Source organism: Paramormyrops kingsleyae, chromosome 17 (assembly GCF_048594095.1).
Source record: "Paramormyrops kingsleyae isolate MSU_618 chromosome 17, PKINGS_0.4, whole genome shotgun sequence".
NCBI classification, from domain to species: Eukaryota; Metazoa; Chordata; class Actinopteri; order Osteoglossiformes; family Mormyridae; genus Paramormyrops; species Paramormyrops kingsleyae.
This window is the reverse complement of record NC_132813.1, coordinates 20,992,465-21,011,441: the sequence shown is the minus strand read 5'-3', so window position 1 is coordinate 21,011,441 and position 18,977 is coordinate 20,992,465. Positions and strand designations below refer to the sequence as shown.

The 18,977-nt window shown below is 48.5% G+C and overlaps 1 protein-coding gene across 5 annotated transcripts in view; it reads right to left on the bottom strand.

Annotated features, from left to right (window-relative positions):
• Positions 1-18,977, bottom strand: part of LOC111851344 (tripartite motif-containing protein 3-like) — a 25,957-nt gene extending 6,980 nt beyond the window's left edge. The window contains exons 1-10 of one of the 5 annotated variants that reach the window (XM_023826181.2): positions 18,850-18,977; positions 6,674-6,844; positions 5,750-5,990; positions 4,777-4,928; positions 4,276-4,456; positions 3,643-3,843; positions 2,683-3,214; positions 1,834-1,937; positions 1,557-1,724; positions 1,307-1,475 (exon numbers count right to left, since the gene is read on the bottom strand). In XM_023826181.2, the coding sequence (XP_023681949.1) occupies positions 1,307-1,475; positions 1,557-1,724; positions 1,834-1,937; positions 2,683-3,214; positions 3,643-3,843; positions 4,276-4,456; positions 4,777-4,928; positions 5,750-5,990; positions 6,674-6,819 (1,894 nt within the window). In that variant the 5' untranslated portion in view covers positions 6,820-6,844; positions 18,850-18,977. Of the gene's footprint in view, positions 1-1,306; positions 1,476-1,556; positions 1,725-1,833; positions 1,938-2,682; positions 3,215-3,642; positions 3,844-4,275; positions 4,457-4,776; positions 4,929-5,749; positions 5,991-6,673; positions 6,845-9,862; positions 10,218-10,605; positions 10,728-18,838 lie in introns of those variants that run through there. The other 4 variants (XM_023826184.2, XM_023826183.2, XM_023826180.2 and 1 more) reach the window with 4 other exon arrangements.

The window sequence follows — 18,977 nt, the reverse complement described above, 5'->3', positions numbered from 1 at the left end:
CAGGGAGGGGCTGCTGCTTCTCAAATGCCAGCGGCCTTTCCCACTAACTGACGTAACAATAGTCATTGCACCATTTTTCTTTAAGCACAGTGACAGCAAGCTGGCAAACCAAAAGGCTGAGTCCCAGTCAGAAGCAGCTACTGCACTCATTGGTCTGTTTGTGAGGAGGAAGGGGGGAATATTATGAAGTCAGCCGGGGGGGGGGGGGGGGGGGGGGGCGAATGTCCCCACATTGTGATAAAAGCCGACGTTGACTTTGAGGTGAAACTCAAATTTTATAAAAATCTGTGACTGCAATCAAAAAACTAACAATGTCAAAAGGATTGTATTTTGTTTGGTCACTCATGGTTAAGGTTAGGGTTGGGTAGGGGGAAAGGTGTGCATTGTTGGGTTTAGAGTTATGCCCGTTATGTGTGTGTGTGTGTGTGAGGATTAGTTATATATTACACTTTGGGGACCAAATGGCCCCCACAATGTAATGAAAACCTTGTTCTGGGAAGCATTTTTCAGGTCCCCACAAAGATCTGTGACTGCAATGAAATAAGTAAAAATGCCTCATATTTGGTTTGGTTACTTTTGTTTGGATTTGTTTGGTTAAGGTGAGGGCTGGGTAGGGGTTAAGGTCGTTGTGTTGTGATTAGAGTTTTCCCCACAGAAACGAATGGAGTGTGTGTCTGTGTGTTTCATTCCACAGCCCAAAGACGTTTCTAAATTGCCCATAGTTGTGGCCCTGCTTCCTGTGACAGGCTCCAGGATAATGGAAGGCTAGTTCCCGTACAACAACCAGGAACCATTCTGGTATAAACTACTGGAGCCAGGCCCAGATCCTGCTGCCGCTGGGGGGTGTGATCCTCTCGGAATGGCATGCCCTGTTCCACATGGAAACGTCCTGCTGGGCTCTTTAAATCTCCTTAAAGCTCAAAAGCTCACATCCTCTATTTTTATTCCTTTCACTTATTAACACATTACTCAGGACCGACAGGAAAAGCATGATGCAATTTCAGCAGATCCTGCCTTACCGAATTATTTTGATAATTCTCCCATCATTTCTATGTTATGTAAAGGCCCATCCCAAATGAATCACCAGCAAAAAAAGACACCCAAGTATGATTGAATATCATAAATTTTCGTATTTTTAAATATAGTTTAAGTTTCTTTTCCAAGCAGGGAGGATTCAAGCAGCAGTTCCTCTGGATTAGGATAGGTGAGTAGAATTCACAGAAAAAACAAAGTAGTTGGTAAAGATCTTTAATATGAGATATTTCCTGTTAAAAGCAGCAGGACATATGAATATAAAAGCACATACCTGTAAACTGCCTGTCTGATGTCCCTCTGGCCCCGAACTTGGTCACCAGCTTCCCGTTGGCCTGGAAGATGAAGACGCAGCAGGCCTTGTTGTCGACGGTAATGATGTGGCCATTGCGGTCCACGGCCACGCCCTTGGGACCCATCAGCCGGCCCGCTCCGATTTTATTCTGCGAAGAAAGGGTGCCGTTAACCATGGCCACAAAGCCAAGTCTCATCCCGGATCGTGAGCGGGCGTGTCCTTGCCTGACCTTGAACTTCCCGTCGGACGTGAAGATGCTGACCCATCTGTTATCGTAGTCGGCCACGATGATGTCACCGTTGGTGTCCACGGTGACGCCCGTTGGCCGCTGCAGCTGCCCGGGGGACCGGCCTCTGACCCCAAACCTGAGTTTGAACTGCCCGTCGTTGGAGAACACCTGGGAAAAGTGGCCGTTGTCAGCCGACTCTCACACCATGGTGGCTAATCAGACAAGTATCAGTCATCAAAGGAGACGCTTTGGAGAGCTCTGTGCAGGAAGGCCTTACCTGGATGCACTGGTTGTTACTGTCGGCCACTACCACCCTGCCGTTGCTGGAGGCTGAGATGCCTTGCAGGTTGGTGAATTCCCCCTTATCTCTCCCTCGATTGCCTGCGAGACAGAGCAGAAAGGTCCAGTGGATGGCACCAGGATGGCAAATACACCAAAGAAATCATACAATTTTCAGGGTACTCAGCTCTAAAGTACCCCCCAATACACTGTTTTTACTATCGAGGGTCGGAAGCTTTTACCATTACCAACCGCCCCCTGAATCGACAGCTACACCATCTTAAAAAATAGTGGGGGGGGGGGCGCTCTGACTCAAATAGCCCCAGGGCCTCTGACAGCGTTAACGTGCCTCTGTATGGGCACCTGTTATGGTGCTGAAATGAATATGCAGTTGCACGGCCTGTTCTTTCCGTTCATGGCCCTGCGAGCCGAGCAGAGTGCCGGCAGAGTTCCTTGCTGGCAGAGTCGAGTGGCGTCTCAAGTGGGTTCAAAAGAAATGAAGAAGATATCATTTTGTCCATCTTCTTCTTAGAATAAAACCAGAGTGAGTGTGACAAGACCTGCCCCCCCCCACCCAGTGACATAAAACAACACTCTCACACCAGCACCTGCTTAATCGGTAAGAAGCTCTGACAGGTGATAAATGCTGAAGGAGAATGAGGAGCCATGAGGAAGTATGAGGAGGCATGATAGGGCATGAGGAGGTATGAGAAGGCATAAGGAGCAGGAGGAGACATCAAGGGTCATGAGGAGGCATAAGAAGGTATGAGGAGGCAGGAGGAGCATGAGGAAGTATGAGAAGGTATGAGGAGGCATGACGACTATGAGGAGGCACAGTGTGACTCACCCACTCTGTAGATGAGCTCATCCTCGATGGGATTCTCCTTTTTCTTGCTGGTGCTGTACATGCTGGAGGGCCGGCGCACTGCCTTCTGCCGCACGTGGCCCCCGCCACCGCCGCTGGGAGACTTCACGCGCCTCTTGACGTCGTCAGGCGACGCCGGGATGTCGGAGGGCTTGACAGCGCGCAGCCGGAAGGGGCTACCTCGCACGGGCCGCCCGTACAGCAGCAGCAAGAAGGAGAATTCGCCCTCGGTGCGCAGCGTGTACGCCACTTCATACGTGCCGTTGCGGTTGTCCAGCACGTCGGCCTGCACACGCACTCCATCTGGCCCCTGCAGCTCCACCCGTAATTCTGCATTGCCCGTTCGTACCAATTCGCCATCCTTATCCTTGGTCGTCACGGTGACTGTCACTGGCTGGCCCACCACAGCGTGACGTAGCCCCTCGCCCGCCGCCACGCTGGTGTGGCTCACGGCACTGGTGGTGAGCACCACACCCAGGTTCTGGATAGAGCGCCGTACGCCCTCTGTCTCCACCTGAGGGAGAGGGATGCCTGTAACCATGGCAATGCACCTCTGCCCTTCCCCCAGCCATAGCCAATGAACAACACTGTACCATGCACAGACAGAAGTGTGACATGTACCACGAGCACTGATTGGGAATTTGACTCTTTTCATGGGCATTTCACTTATTTCACTCGCTACTGATTATCGTGATGTCCAAATGCAATCAGGATGATGTGCTATGATATAACCAAAGAATCAAGTTGTATGATACAACCAAAAACTGTTCCTGTATTCACAGAGCAATACTTTGACAGATTACTATAATTGTGACCCGTTCTTGTCACTTTATTGTTTATCAGGCTGGAAGATGGATGGAATGATGATAAACGTGATTGATTCTTGTAGCTCTGGACCTATAAAGAGTTAACGTCTGGTGTCATGTGACCGCGGCGTCTCACCACGGAGGCCAGGTGGGCGTTCTCGTGTGGCTGTTCCGGGAAGTCGTGCCGGGCCAAGGCGCTGACCCGCTCGCTCATCTGCTTCTGCACCAGCAGCACTTCAGTGGCGCTGCCGTGACTCAGCGCCTGCTCCGTGAAGCTGCAGCTGCTCTGGATGTGCTCCTTCCCCTGAAGCAGTGAGGCCAGCTGAGCCTGTAGCACCTGCGGGGGCCGGGGGGGGCACACAATCAACACGCAGGCTTAACAGACTGCCGAAAATGCTGTGATATTATTTCAGTGTTTCAGGACACTCTCCAGAACATAAATTTGCATCTGCACCATTAAGTTAACTTGAGAAGATCTGCATCTTTCATCTTAATTTGTGTGGAAAATATACATTAATATTATGTGCATAATTTTAAATAATTCTAAATAAAAGTGAGCGCCTACAAAATGGCCAAATCGAAACATCCTTACTTTTTCAAACAGCTTTTTCTGGTGAGGTAATAATATATTAATTTTAGAAATAGAATATTAGACAAGAAATTGATCATCAGTGGTACGCTTGTGCACTTATGAGTGTAGGATTACACCTGTAATGAGATTGGGTGATGTCAGAACTGGTGCATTGTGGGAGGGCACCATGGGGCTGACCTTCTGCTTGGTGCTGCACATGCTCTCCAGGTCGGTGACGAGCGCCGTCCTGCGCAGCTGTAACGCCCGCTCCAGCTCAGCGAAGCTGCTGTTGATCTCACTCACGGCCTCGTTCTTGCGCTCCGTCAGCTGCTTGGAGATCTCGCTCACCAGCTCGATGGCCGCCGTCAACTGGGGGAGCCTGGCGGGGGGCGGGGACGGACGGAGCAGACATGTGACTAGCTGTCACATGGCACATGCATGGCACAGCTCACGTTAAGCCTGGAGTCCGTCACCATCTGACAGCGCCGACTAATGAGTCCGATTCATCTTGACAGGTAATTACTGCAAGAGCTGTAGCTTAAAAGCAGTGATCTCAAGCAATCTAGAACATTCCTTTCTTCATATGACCTCTGTAATTTAATGATAATGGTCCATGTATCAACTGCAGTAATAAACCCTGACTCAGTGACTCGACAGAAAGGCCGGGGTGGAATGGTGCGGCGTGGCGGCTGAGTGGACCTGTTACGGATGGCGTCCAGCTGCTCCTTGAGTGCGGCCTTGTGCTGCTCCAGCACGTCCCTCAGGGGCACCGTCTCGTGCTCCCTGTGCTCCCCCTCCGTGCACTCCAGGCACATCGCCGTCTCACATGACTCACAGTAGAACTCCATCACCTGCGGAAGGAGCCAGAGAGCAGGCACAGAGGCTGAAATCCAGAAAGCGACAAGGGTCCTGAGGCTACCAACATTTGAGATAGTAATACATCTGTATCTGTGCTCTCTGTGAATCACACAGCATGACAGCCAGCCGACTGTACTGTCTCTGTATGTTTTATGGTCTGACATCCCATAAAAAGGGGTCAGATTTGCCCTCATGGTTAAGACAGAGATGGACCTGCCCTAGGGATCGGGGCAGAACACAGCCTACCTTGCCCTCGTGGTTAAGACAAAGACGGACCTGCCCTAGGGATTGTGCCAGGACAGGGCCTACCTTGACCTTATAGTTACGACAGAGATGGATCTGCCCTTGGGATTGGGCCAGGACACGGCCTACCTTGCCCTTTGTAGTTAAGACAGAGTTGGATCTGCCCTTGGGATTAGGCCAGGATGCGGCCTACCTTGCCCTTATAGTTAAGACAGAGATGGACCTGCCCTAGGGATCGGGCCAGGTCATGGCCTACCTTGCCCTTATAGTTAAGACAGAGATGGACCTGCCCTATGGATTGGGCCAGGACGCGGCCTAACTTGCCCATATAGTTAAGACAGAGATGGACCTGCCCTATGGATTGGGCCAGGACGCGGCCTAACTTGCCCGTATAGTTAAGACAGAGATGGACCAGCCCTATGGATTGGGCCAGGACGCAGCCTAACTTGCCCTTATAGTTAAGACAGAGATGGACCTGCCCTAGGGATTGGGCCAGGATGCGGCCTAACTTGCCCATATAGTTAAGACAGAGATGGACCAGCCCTATGGATTGGGCCAGGATGCGGCCTACCTTGCCCTCGTGGTTGGGGCAGCACAGGGGCTTGCCGGCAGCGGCAGCACTGACTGACTCCAGCACGCTGCAGGCCTCAGGCCGTGAGCACTCTGGGTCCCGCTGGAGCACCTCCATCAGGTTGGTGATGAAGAAGTTGTTCTGCAGGGCTGCTACACCCTTCTCGGGCAGGATGGAGGTCTGCCGGCAGACGGGGCAGGACAGCGTCAGGGACTGTGGGGGGATGTAGTTCTGTAGGCAGCTGAAGGGGCACAGGGACAGAAAGACAGACATTGATGTACAAATTTGGGAGTTAAACCAAGAGCATCAATAAACACTTAGTGCCTGTTAATACCCATTGTTTTTATGGCTTATTATGAATTAATTATGAGTTTTAAGGCCGCCAAGTGAGTTTCTTGGATTGCTTTTTCATCTGGCTCAGTGAGAGGAACGGAAAAGTCTTTTGTGTATTACGGATTTTTCCGTGACCATATTATAGTTAAGCCGGAGTACATCTACCATGCCTCTGCATTCATCATTATTCACTAGCCATTGTTGAACTAGATCACTAGATGCTTAATGCAGCACATTTTCAAACTTCAGTTGCAGCAAAGTGCTTCTGAAAGCTAGAAGGGTGGGGGTTGGAATCTGAGGTAATGTCTTCATGAGGTAGGGCTTAGAGTGAGCCCATGGTTTAATAATGCCCTTGAATAAACATGATTAAGAAACATGACTATTGGGGGGGTTGTATTAGCTGGTTTTGGTTTATTGGGGGGGCTACAACCCGCCCCATTCCCCCCGTAATTTACGCCCCGTGGTCTATCATCAAACAAACCCGAGACTCGACGGATGAGGTGTATGCGTCCTAGTGCGATGACGCTGGATAAGGAGTGACTTTGAGTACCAGGGATGCGTTTGGGGGCCGGAGACAAAGAGATCGCTCACCGCTCACAGAAGGTATGCAGGCAGGGTAACACCTTGGGGTTGTGGTAGTGGTCCAGGCAGATGCTACACACCAGGAACTGCTTGTCGATTTGGCGAACCACAGGACTGCTGCTGGCGGACTCGCGCTTCTCCATAGCGACCGGCATCCAGGAGGCGAGCCAGCACTAAATCCTGCAACAGGAAGGAACATGGACACCACAACCTTATCTCCTTGACCAAAGGCAACATCCCAATGTGCAGAAGCAGAGTTACTTGGGCTTGGGGTGCTGTCATTTCCCTCAGCTGCTAGATGATTTTTCTACCTAATGGCCATAATCTTAGTTAAGCAGGAGTGTGGGGGATTTATACGTCCAGTGGTTCAATTTGGAGTATGGAGTGTGTGTGTACTCTTGGTGTGTGAACACACTTCCTACTGCAGTCCAAAAGGTGTAGTTTACATTATGTACACTTTTACCCAAAGCGTAATACAACTGTAAGTGAGGTCAGATGATTGATGGAGCAACTGGGGCCCAATTGTGAAATCACTGACCCAGCCGCAGGATTTGAACCAGTAACCTACTGAAGACGACTACAGAGTCCTACCCTGCTGATCCACACCCTCCCCCCAAAGTGCTGAATTGCTGACACTAATTAGCCCATGATGAGTGAGTGTCCAACAACACACTGGCATCCTGTGTGACGTACAGACTCACTTCAACTATCTATTAGACAACTAGTAATAAATACATATAAGACTCTCACCAATGTAGCTACATTGCAGTGTAACCATGGGTGTCACCATCTCAGTGACAGTAACCATAGTGAGTCTGACCATTATTAATAATGTCGTCCTAATCATGAGCACAACAACCACCAGCTAGTATCCTGGAAAGGGTATCGGTCCATCTATTTTTAGATAATTCAAATACTAAAATTGCTTATACATAGATACACCTGTGTGGCGCAATAAATGCAGTCAGTGAGGCGTAATCTCTCTGCGACCGTTTGAGTGATGTGAATGAATCTAATGCGAAACATGGCACAGAAATTTAACTTGCTCCAGGGAGCCTTCTAGAGAAGAATTCAAAAGGATATCTTCTATATAAGACTACAGCAAAAATAAATCTAAGAGTATTAATCATATAAAGCAGGTTTTCTGAATGAAATGGAATATGTCGAAATAAAAATAGAGATATTTTTGGTACAGCAGCTGTTTCATTGCATCGTATTGTTTTCCTGGGAGAAGAGTTTTGATTTACGTCCTTCTCACGTCGATATGTCCCGGCCAGCCGCAGCAGCGTTCGATTCCCACCGTTACTACTTGCAAATTAATTTGCAGCTCTCTGCGCCTCCGTTCTGGCACAGGCGACTTTATGTACAGCGGAGCTAAATAAATAAATTTCATGAGACATCCCGCAGGACGCGAGTCCAAGAAATGCTAATTAACGGCAGAAACAGGGGAGTCAAGCTGTGAATGAATCACAGAGTCGCAAAGGAAGTAAAAGGGGGGGGCGGGGCGCCTGTCGGACTAGACATCTTACTTACTAGCCAATAGTGCAGGATTTCAGACACAACCCTGTCGTTACGTATCGCTAATATTTTTATGAAATAATTTTAATCCATAAATTTTTAATGCGACCGTATTGACGAGTGTTCTTCATCTGATGCTCCTTTGAAAATAATAATAATAATAATAATCTGACTCAAAATTTCCCAGCCGGTCTGCGCGTCCCGACGTCACTAAGTCACCACATTTGTCGCGTCATGCCACGACACCTGCTGTTACTGTGAAAGGCAAACGTGACACAGGACAAAGTGTATGGAGAAACACATGTTTGTTTTGTGCTGTACGTCCCCAAGATACTTGCATCTCACGGATTTCTGTTTATGAGTGTTTTCTCAAAATATGTCCCAAGAAAGACAGCTGAACATACAGTAAATACTCTTTTCTTTAGAGGTATCTTTGTGTATGAAAAAAAACGTTATGTCTTGTGAGGAGAACTTTCCTGATGTCTGTATTTCTGTGACCCAAACGCTCAAGTGGATCAATTCCTGCCCCTCCTTTCAAATTGTCTCCATCTGCCGCATCCACATGGCCGCCGTAAATCTGCAGCGATGGTCACCGTGTGGGGCACTGACTCACATAAAGGCCATGTCTGCCCTGAGGGTTAGTGCACAGTGTTACGGTGGCAAAAGCACCGCGCTCCATTCCCACACCGAGAAACAGCCACGGGACAAACACACACACACACACACAGGTCACTGTACTGGCTTCAGCTTCCAAAACTGAAATATGCATCATCCTTCCATTTAAAAAAACCCTTAAGGTTACAGACCAGTAAAAGCAGCAGCAGCTGAATTTATACATCCATTAATGCATATAAAAATAAAGATAAAAACAAGCAGAATAAACACGTGCAGACAAAAATCAGGCCTGTTTACCTCTGAATTCATTCCCATAAATGCAATGAAGCCAAGAGTCCAACACTCTTAAACTCTCTTAAGGAGAGTATATTAAAATGTACAATATGAATACATTTAAAAAGAGCCTTTGATATTTGAGTTTCCAGTCATGGACCTTAGGATTCCCTCAGAGGAAAAGGTGGATTTCATAACCAGTTAAACTCCGTTCTTCCCAGCCTGGCAGTAACAAGTGAACCTCAGAAATGCCTCATACAATCACCTGAGCTAACGGGCTGGTATTTATCTGCTGACACGAGGGACCAAAGTGACAAGCTCACTTGGCACCCCAGAGAACAAAGCCACCATCTTTGTCCTGTGTGGAGTAGCACACTTTGCAAATAAAGACAATCATTCCATTCTGCAGAACGCATAGATAGATAGATAGATAGATAGATAGACAGACAGACAGATAGATAGATAGATAGCTAGATCATTTTAATCCTGTTTCACTCATTGCAAACACTGACTGACACTCCCAATCATAAGTATATGCCAGTGACTTCTGATTGTTAATATCAGCTAAGTGCAGGATGTCAGCACACAGTTAACAGGATGTCTGCACTTTAAGAATTTTCCTCAGAGCCACACAATTGATATTAAACCTGTCAAACAGCACAGCAGGACGGCCGGCCCTGAATGGCCGCCGGCTGCATATCTGAATGCGGCGAGCGCAGCCTGAGGCGGCAGCCGATTTTCCCGAGCGGCAGGGAGACGGCCGCACCTCCGCTGCAGGGATGGGCGACTCACCGGGTCGGTCACACTGTCACACGCTCGCAAGCTGGCTGCCCTCTGTCACCGCATCACCGGGATTTATAATTCCCAGCGTTGGCATGGCTCCTGGACACCCGATAGCTCTCTGACGGAAACACCGCGTGGCTGGATGGTCGCAGAGGACGCTGTAAAAACACACCCTCCCTCTCTCTCTCTCTCTCTCTCTCTCTCTCTTTTCTCCTTCTGTCACTGGGAAGTGGCGCTCCCTCGTTTAACGGCCGGATTGAAAATAGAAGACAATAGCATCAACTCTGCCTGACGCCTTGACGTTAGAGACACGGCCCGACCCTGCAGGCTCCGGCAGCTGGGACAGGGAGCGGAAAATGAAAAGGAGAGGAAGTATCAAAACGGCACTCCCAGAAATTCTCTGTGGTTCCAACCCACCCCCCCCCCCCCCCCCCCAACTTCCCACCTCTCAGATGGCCCAGCAGGGGGAAAAAAAAAAAAACATACACAAACAGGAAAGAGAAGCGGCGACCTCAGTGGATGCCCTGCCGGCGCATGGGGAGATGTAGTCGGAAAAATTAGGGAAAAAACAATCACGTGGCCTCTCCCTGGCGTGGGAGCGAGCGGGCCGCAGCGGGCTGGAGCAGAACAATGGCTCGCTGATGCAGCATGGGGAGTATGCTGGCCTCAATCCCCGCGCCCTCACACACACACAGGCACATGTAAACACAGGGAGCAGAGGCGAGCTTCACCCACGGCGCAGGTTCACTTACACAGCAGCTGCCTCGGGGGACCTTGCAGACGGCCCTCAGTGTTGTATCCTGCCCAGAGATTGCGGGGCCCTGTGACTGCAGATTCTTTTCAATGCACACCCCCCCACACCCAGTCCCCAGCTCCCCCTCCTTCCTCCTGTATGTCTCCCTTTCTCTTCTCCCCCAGCTGCCCCCCCTCCCATGCAGGGCCCCGAATGGGAACAGCTGAACAGTGACAACAGGCGAGAGTCTGGTCTCTCAGGCCCCACCCCTTTCTGTGCTCTCCTCCCACACAGGCCTCACGGGGGCCCCTCCTCAGCCCCTCCCACCAGCCGTGCTGCAATAAGCTGAGAGAGGGTCTGCCACTTTAAACGCATGGAATGCCTCGGCGCTCACTAATGCACGCTGACCGAGGGGGAAGCGCAGCCAGGGGGGAGGAGACAGACACAGAGCAGATAAAGAGGAGCTATCAGCCAAGCACACTCTGTTAGACACGGAGGGGGCGCCCAGTGCATTTCCTCTGCGAGAAAAATCAATGCATGCATGCATTTAAATCTGAAGATTTATAGCATGCAAAGGAAAATCAAAATAGCAAAATCATCTAGGGTCCCCTGCACTTTGTGGGCTGCTGGATTGACATCAGGTAAATAGTGAGTATGCTCTGGATTGCTAGTAAGCAAAATAGATGGATAGTGTCACGACCAGTTAAAATAGGTGTATTAACTTCCACAAGAAAAGCAGTCTGAAATAGGGCACCCTGAGCCGGACCGTGCATCCAGAGCATCAGCTTTTCTGCCTGAAATTCCCACGGACCATTGGTCAGGAAACAGGAAATGAATGGGACTAGGATGGACAGCTCCAGGACAAGGAGAAGCTGTCAGAATTTCAGCTAACCAAGGTACCGGCCCACAGAACCACAAATCCGGTGACGAGATTCCACACAATCGGACCGAAATCTGAAAATACCGACAGACTAAACCCAAGATCACAAACCTGGAACCGAGACTCCAAAGCAGAAAGAATACTGAGGCCTGAACAATGCTCACTGCCCAGTCTAAACAGCCAGCTACCTCCAGTTCAGAGCAAGGCCGCAGCACAGCCGTGATAGAGGTCACCCAGAACAGTGCCATCTAGTGGCTATAACTGACTTACAGTTCAGTTTATCCAACTATAGTGACATACGCATAGTAAGTATTTTTATTTCAGCACATCGCATTATACCAGCATGTTATTTCATTTTCATTCATTAAACATAGATGGGTTCAAATTTAACCCATTCTGAAACTAGATATATGACTTTTTTTACATAAATATACAAGAAAGGGGGAGAATGTTTATGTCACAGGGCAAGACAGTATTGAGTATTGAGTCTTTTTAGTCAGAAGTGTGAAATTACCCATAATGCCCAGGCCTTGCGGTCAGATTTCAGGTGTTGTCCTTCCCCAGCTCCAAACACTGGGGTCTTTTCTTTTGATAACACCACCTTTTTGCAAATTAAAATCCACCGTCTGCCCTCCCATGCCCAGCCATTCAGAGCAAGTCTTTGTACTAACAGCAAGCACTAAAACACAAAAGTTAGACAAGATTTTCCATCTGGGATTTACTTCATTGTCACCCCATGCCACTCTTTCTTGAAACTCCATTCTCAGTCTATGTTGTTCCCTGACCTGAAAAGCCAGCTGCGTGTCACTGATCTCTAATGCTGCGTTCCATTTACTTTGGAGGTCAGAACTCGGAACTGGCAATGACGTTACACACAAATTAACCGTGTTCCAGTACAGCAAGTCAGAAAGCCACTTAGCAATACCAGGGACCTGTTTCAAAAAGTCGGATTTTTTGCTTAGCCGGATAACTTGTCGGATTTAATTTACCCAAGTTTAAATGACCTTTATCTTAGTTCACTTACATTTATCCCAGGCTACCTTAAATCTGATAGGTTATCCAACTCAGCAAGAAGTCCTGCTTTCTGAAACAGGCCCCAGTTCTATCCAGGTTCATTGTGAGCTATCGTTAGCAATTCCATCTGATAACACATTACGTACTATTTTGTGCATAATACCACTGTAGTTCACAGATAGCAGTTGGACAGTCCTGTGTGTATGACCGATTTAATGAGCCACACATAAAACATAAGTACTATAAACAGCATAAAACAGCATTTACTTCTATTGATAAAGGGTGCAGCCATCTTGAACTCTGAGGTTGGGGTTGTGTGGATTCCTCCAACTTCACAAGTCAGAATTCTGACTCCAGAGGGTGGTTCAGTTGCGAGTTCAAATGGAACGCAGCATAAGAAGATTCCTAAGCCCCACCTCCCGCCGCTTCTCTGATTGGCTAGTGTCGCTGATCTATGAGGAGTTCCCTAAGCCCCACCTCTCGACCCTTGTCTGAGTGGCCAGTACTGCTGATATTCCCTAAGCCCCGCCTCCTGCCACTCCTCTGAATGGCTAGGCAGTCCCAGGCTCATCTTAGAGGCGGATTCATACCCATAACATAATTTAATATCTATTTTTTATCCCATGATTTGTTTCCAAGGCAGACAGTAATGTGTGGAAATAATTCATTCCACTGTCTTGAGAATCCATTTTAATCTGCCATGGAAAAGAAATTATTTTTTCTAGTCTACATGTGCACAGTGAATAGAGCTGCACAACGGATAAAACTTTAAATCTAATTCCATTTCTATTTTTAATGAGAGACAACCATTTAGCAGTCACTAGGATGTATTGCATCCAGGTTTTTCACTGCCTTAGACAACCTAACCCAGGCAGACATGTCAAACATTGATTTTTCTATGCAAAGCTCAGTATTTACTATCACCACAAAAGGCTTTTAAAGGCCCCCTTTACAGTTCACTTCAAAAGGTGGGTTTAATGAGGACCAGAAAAATCACAAGCAGCCAGGACTGCAGAACCGTTTGTTAGCTAGAAAGAGACATCACTGTACAAATCTCAGCAATGCCAAAAAACCCACGAGACCCTCTGCAGAAATAGGGGGGTGGGGGTGATTCAAATTCAGCTCATGGAATGCTGCTGCACCACGTTCTGGCCAATGAATAATTTAGACCCGTTGTTGGTTCGGAGGGTGTCACGCCTACGGCTAGCTTGGAAGGAGAACGCCAGGTCTAGGTATGAGAAGCTAAATGTTAAATTGACGCCATATGATGCAGGTTGGGGGCTAAGCCACACCCACAGATGTTCCACACATGTACCTCTCTGTCCCAGAGGTGTAGAAATAGGGCTCAAGAATGTCTAGAAGACAAGCCACAGAAAAACAATTAATACAATACAACGGTTCTCCATGACAACCGCCTTTCATGCCCTTCTAGGCACATACCACTGCAATTAAACAAGTATGATCATTAATAGGTAGCAATGCAATCTCATCTCCAGGTTTGGGAGTTTGACTTTTGCCCCTGGACGTTCTCCCTGTGTTTCCTCCAAGTATTGCAGCTTCATACTGCAGGTCGTATCACATGCTGTCGCACCTCAATCTTAGGCCTCTGCTCCCAGAACAGCAACTACGCGCTCTGAGGTGCCCCAGGTTCAGACAAAGGAAGACCCTGAATTCCTAAATATCAGAAAAACGCTCCTACATGAAACGAAAAGAATGACCATTAGAAAACAGCCCTTTGTGATATGTCAAACTCAGAGGTGGACAGTTCAGGCCCAGAAAGTAAAAATCCAGACCAAGATTTTGTTCCAACTAACCAGTTAAGTACCCTGTGACTGTAACTCTTTATACTCAACTGGTTGGTTGAAACAAAATCTTGGTCTGGATTTTTACTTTCTGGACCTGAATTATCCATCACTAGTCAAACTACATGGAACGTCTCACTCTGGGAAAACCTCCAGAGTCTCCCACTCAGTCCAGGAGCCAAAACTCCAACAATCCTAGGAAAGCAGCCCCACAGGATGAGCGCGGGGACAGTGACAGCTTCCCAGGCTCCACGCTGCTCTGTCACCCTCCCACCCCCTTTCCTATTATTTCCACCCATTGTTTCAAATAAGAGCAGAAAACAGTAGCTCCCTATTTGTGACTGAACAGGATGAGGGAGCATTTCTTAGAGAATATCATACACACCCCATCGCTTCTGGTCAGGAGTGTCACCTTCCCACCAAAATCTGAACATACCTAGGCTTACCCAGAATGCAGTGTGTGGGAGCAGACCTGCTGTCTCATGGAGTTATCCTGGGCCGGATGGGGGGGGGGCATGCGTGACATGGGGGACTGGCTAAAGTTACTTTGTCCTGAGCCTGGGAATCATGCGTGGCAGACCGGTATAGGAGTGTCTCTTCTTTAGCATAACTGAGATCGTGTGACAAAAAACAACAACATTGTGAAACACGATAAGCCCTCCTGGGGCAGAGAACATCTCTCCAGGGCTCTGGAGACGCAGGCTGCCATGGAGATCAGGCGCAGGTTACCTGATGCTCGTACCCTAACCGAGGCCCAGGGGAGGGTGTGACAGAGCAGGCGGGCTGAGCTACAGCTACCATGTGCTATTCCAGCAGCCCGTCTTCCTGTGATGTCATAGTTAAGTAGGTGATAAGTAGCCGGTTGCTAGGTTGCAAGAAAACACGCACAGGAACATATATTAATATTTCATATTCATTGATTTAGATGCCGTCAGGTCAAACTCCTGCTGATAGACAGACAGCATTCCTCTAGAGCTCCAGTCTACGAATTTGTCCTAATGCTATGAAATCAACCAAAATTCATTTAATTCCAAAATTCATTACTAATAATTTATGACACTTAATTCAAAACAGTACATTTTAATTCCATTGACATATTAAGTCAAGAATCCAAATGTTGAGGCACTTTCAGCTGCCTTGAAAAGCTTGGTATCTTAGGGGTTATAGTTTTATTGGGGTAATTGGTGGGACTTTTTTTTATCAAATCGCATAAAGAACACATGTGACCATACAAACAGCAAACATGCATTCCTGAATAAGCAGAAACAGGTTTATATAAAATACTATTATAATTGGAATGAATTTTTTTAAGCATTTAACAATATAGCTGATTTCAATAATTGATTATTTTAATTTAGTCAATGTTTAAAATTAATTTTAATGATGTAGCTATTTAGCTCAATAATTTTGCCTGAGGAGTTAATAGTCTGTCTGCCTGTCTCTGTCTGCCTGTCTCTGTCTGCCTGTCTCTGACTGCCTTTCTCTGTCTGCCTGTCTCTGACTGCCTGTCTCTCTTTAAATAGTAATTCCTTCTCTTCCCACGTTTGACCTTTGATCAGCCCAGACCCTCTCTGCTGCAGAACATTAGCAGCTTGGCACAGGAAGAGGCTGTGGGGGGTGGGGGTGCATTGAAAGGATGGTTGAGGGAGAGTGGAGGGCATCGGCAGAGCAGCACCGGGTCGGTGCAGACAAAGGACTCACTCACGAGAAGCGAAGCAGGGCAGAAGCCCGACTGCGACACTGTTCTGGGAATAAAGGTCAAGACCTCAGAGGCTGGGACACCCCCCCACCCACCAGATTCAATCAGCCACTAATTCCACTGAGGTGAGCTACAGAGTCACCCTTTTAGCGATTCATCCAAGACTGATGACCTCGTCTGCCAGTCCAGCCAGTAGGCCAGTCTCCCAGTATGCGAGGGCGTGATACGTCTCCACAGTCAGAGCCCCACGTCATGCACAAGACAATAAGTCAGGGCTGAAGCCAACAATGATGTCATAGATACTGAGGAATAAATAATGTGACTCTGGGCAACATGTTACTGATCAAAGGGATATATCCATGTAAGAAACACAGACAGCCATTTTCACCGCACCGTCCAGCCGAAAACTGGATATAGACAATACCGACCCAGCCATCCCCTGCAGAGCTTGAGAGAGGTTCTGTCATGGACCCCAGTGAACCTGTCAGAGCAGACTGGGTCACCTAGGTCTTTTGGTGGGTCCTTCTGATTTACCCTTGAGCGAGAGACTTAGTCTGAATGCTTTCCATAAAATATCTAGCAGAAAAGGAGCTACACTGTAGTCTGCATTGGATAAACAGTTAGCTGTGTAACAATATACAGTAAATGACAAGCCTACCTGTTTGGCAACTGAGTAAGCCATTCTGTGCTGCAAGATTTTTTTTCACAGAGCAACACTACAGTGTCGGAGGTATAAAACACCTGCATGACAGCTACTATACCAACTGCACCCTCAGTGTTACCTGATTAAGGACTAAACACAGCTACAGTCAATGGTCATATTTTACCTTTTGCCTTATTTGGGAGACAGGGGATATCAACCTAAACGTATGCAGTGTGATAACGTAAAGCAGAGCCCATCGACAGAAGGTCATTGCCTAAGGTCAAAGGTTAAGGTGCTAGATGTGAGTGCAGGAGTGTGAATGCTGACCTTTGACCACTGTCTTCTTAGCGCTGCCTAACTCTGATTAGCAAGCTAACTGCGGATATCCTAAAAGGATATTCAGCATTTTCTGTTCTTGAGCTGTGTAGTCAGCTGTATAAGAATTACTATACCCAAACCGGGTATAGTAATTCCAAAACTGTGATTAGTTTGCAAATATGTTATTAATTAGAAAAATAATGAAAGTAAAAAATCTTTTCTGGAAAATAAACAGGGCTGAAAAACATCAAAGACTAAAAGCCGCAAAATAATATCCCACAAGCCAAGCTTCTCATACTGCTTGGGGGTGCATGATTTCTCTAATTATAAACAGTCTGTAAGGAACTCAGATTCCTCCAGGAGTCAGCGTGACTCATGGGACATCGCGGGGCAGTCGCCCCAGTCCATCTCCAGGCACTCATCCCCTGTGACTGTAGAGGCACAGAATGTGTCCCACCCCCACCGACTGTTTCTGAGGCTCAGCCCTGTGGGGGGAGAGGGGGGGGGGCACTTGGGCCGGTGGTCTGCCTTCATGCTCAGATTTATCACTTTGCCAGTTTATCAGTTACTCCAGGCAGGACAATTGCCAAATTTGTGCCCCCAAAGTGGGCAATGTGAGGAAGTACCCTGCTGGTGATGGATCCAAAAAGAAGGGCTGACACCTCTGCAGTGAAGCCCTGAAGGCACACGGCACCCAGCCGGCCAGCGGGCTTATGGGAGCGCCTGTAATATGGCAGCCCGGGACAGACCCCGCACACCTATCCGCCTACAGCAGCTAGAATGGACGCAGTCACATGGTCACCCTACTGCTGTTTCTGTCGATTGGCGGGATCCCGCCACCTCAGGCCCGGATCGTTTCCGGGGGCGATAGTGGTGAGAGCATCCCATATTCATTTCTACAGACTTCCTGTTCCAGTTGACATTCTGACTTCCCAAACTCCTTAGCGATCCATCTGTCAGAATCGTGGTCCTCGAACCCGCGGCTGACGGATGCCTGTTCCCATCTCACCTCTTGTCCTGTCAGCCACGTAAGCGGCAGGTGGGTGTCGAAATGCACAAGCAGTGAGTCATTCTGCGCGAGCTTCCTTACTCGTCTGTCCTTGAGCGATCCACGGGATGAGGCATTCAGCCCCCCCTCCCCCCCCCACTCCCTTCACCTGCAGTCTGCTATCTGTGCCCCGCCCACCTGCTCTAGACACTCCTGTAAAGGCCCGGGGCAGGACCCACCAGGCGGAACCCACCCTCAATGCCACTGTCTCTGCAAACAAGAAAATTGCGTGCAATGAAGACAACACCCTGCATTATATTTCAGCTATAAATCATACCCATGCTTAAACAATGAAACAATATGACAAGGTGTGTATTCAGTAATTCTCCTTACTGAAGAAACATTACATGTGTCCTGAAGACACAACAATCCTCCACGGACCAGACAGCAAGTGGTTCTGCCTCTCCTGCCCCTAATCACACACCAGGAGTCCGGATCCTGCTTACCTGCCCCACACAGGTTATACGGCCAGACACAGAGACCGGCTGTGAGCCGGTGGACTGACCAGCCCGTTAGAGGATGTAGCTGTCAGTTTTCAACCAAATCACACATGCAGGAAACGCCCAGCCCCAGCACTGTGGTGAGCAGGCATGCAGACAGCACCCTAAGGAGTCCCAAAGCCAGCTTAAAGACCGAGCGGCGCACAGACACGACACGGAGGCCAAGACAGGTGACAGCGATGCCGCACGATGTCACTCTCACCCAGATCCCTCTGCCCCTGATCGCAGTCTGCACATGCACCAGACCCTGAAGCCAGTAGCTGCCAGTCTATTACTCATCCTCCCGATCGGGACTTATGCGGGTATGCTGAGCAGAGGGGAAGTGGAAGCCTGGAAAAGATGCATTACCATGTACTCACGTGAGGCTGGGGCAGGAGCTAGCAGGGCAGGGGCAGCCACGCGCAGCGCAGACGGCCCTGCATCGTCAACGCCCAGCGGTCACAGAAGAAAGGAACGTGGGCAGGATGGAGCAGAGGAAATAAAGAGC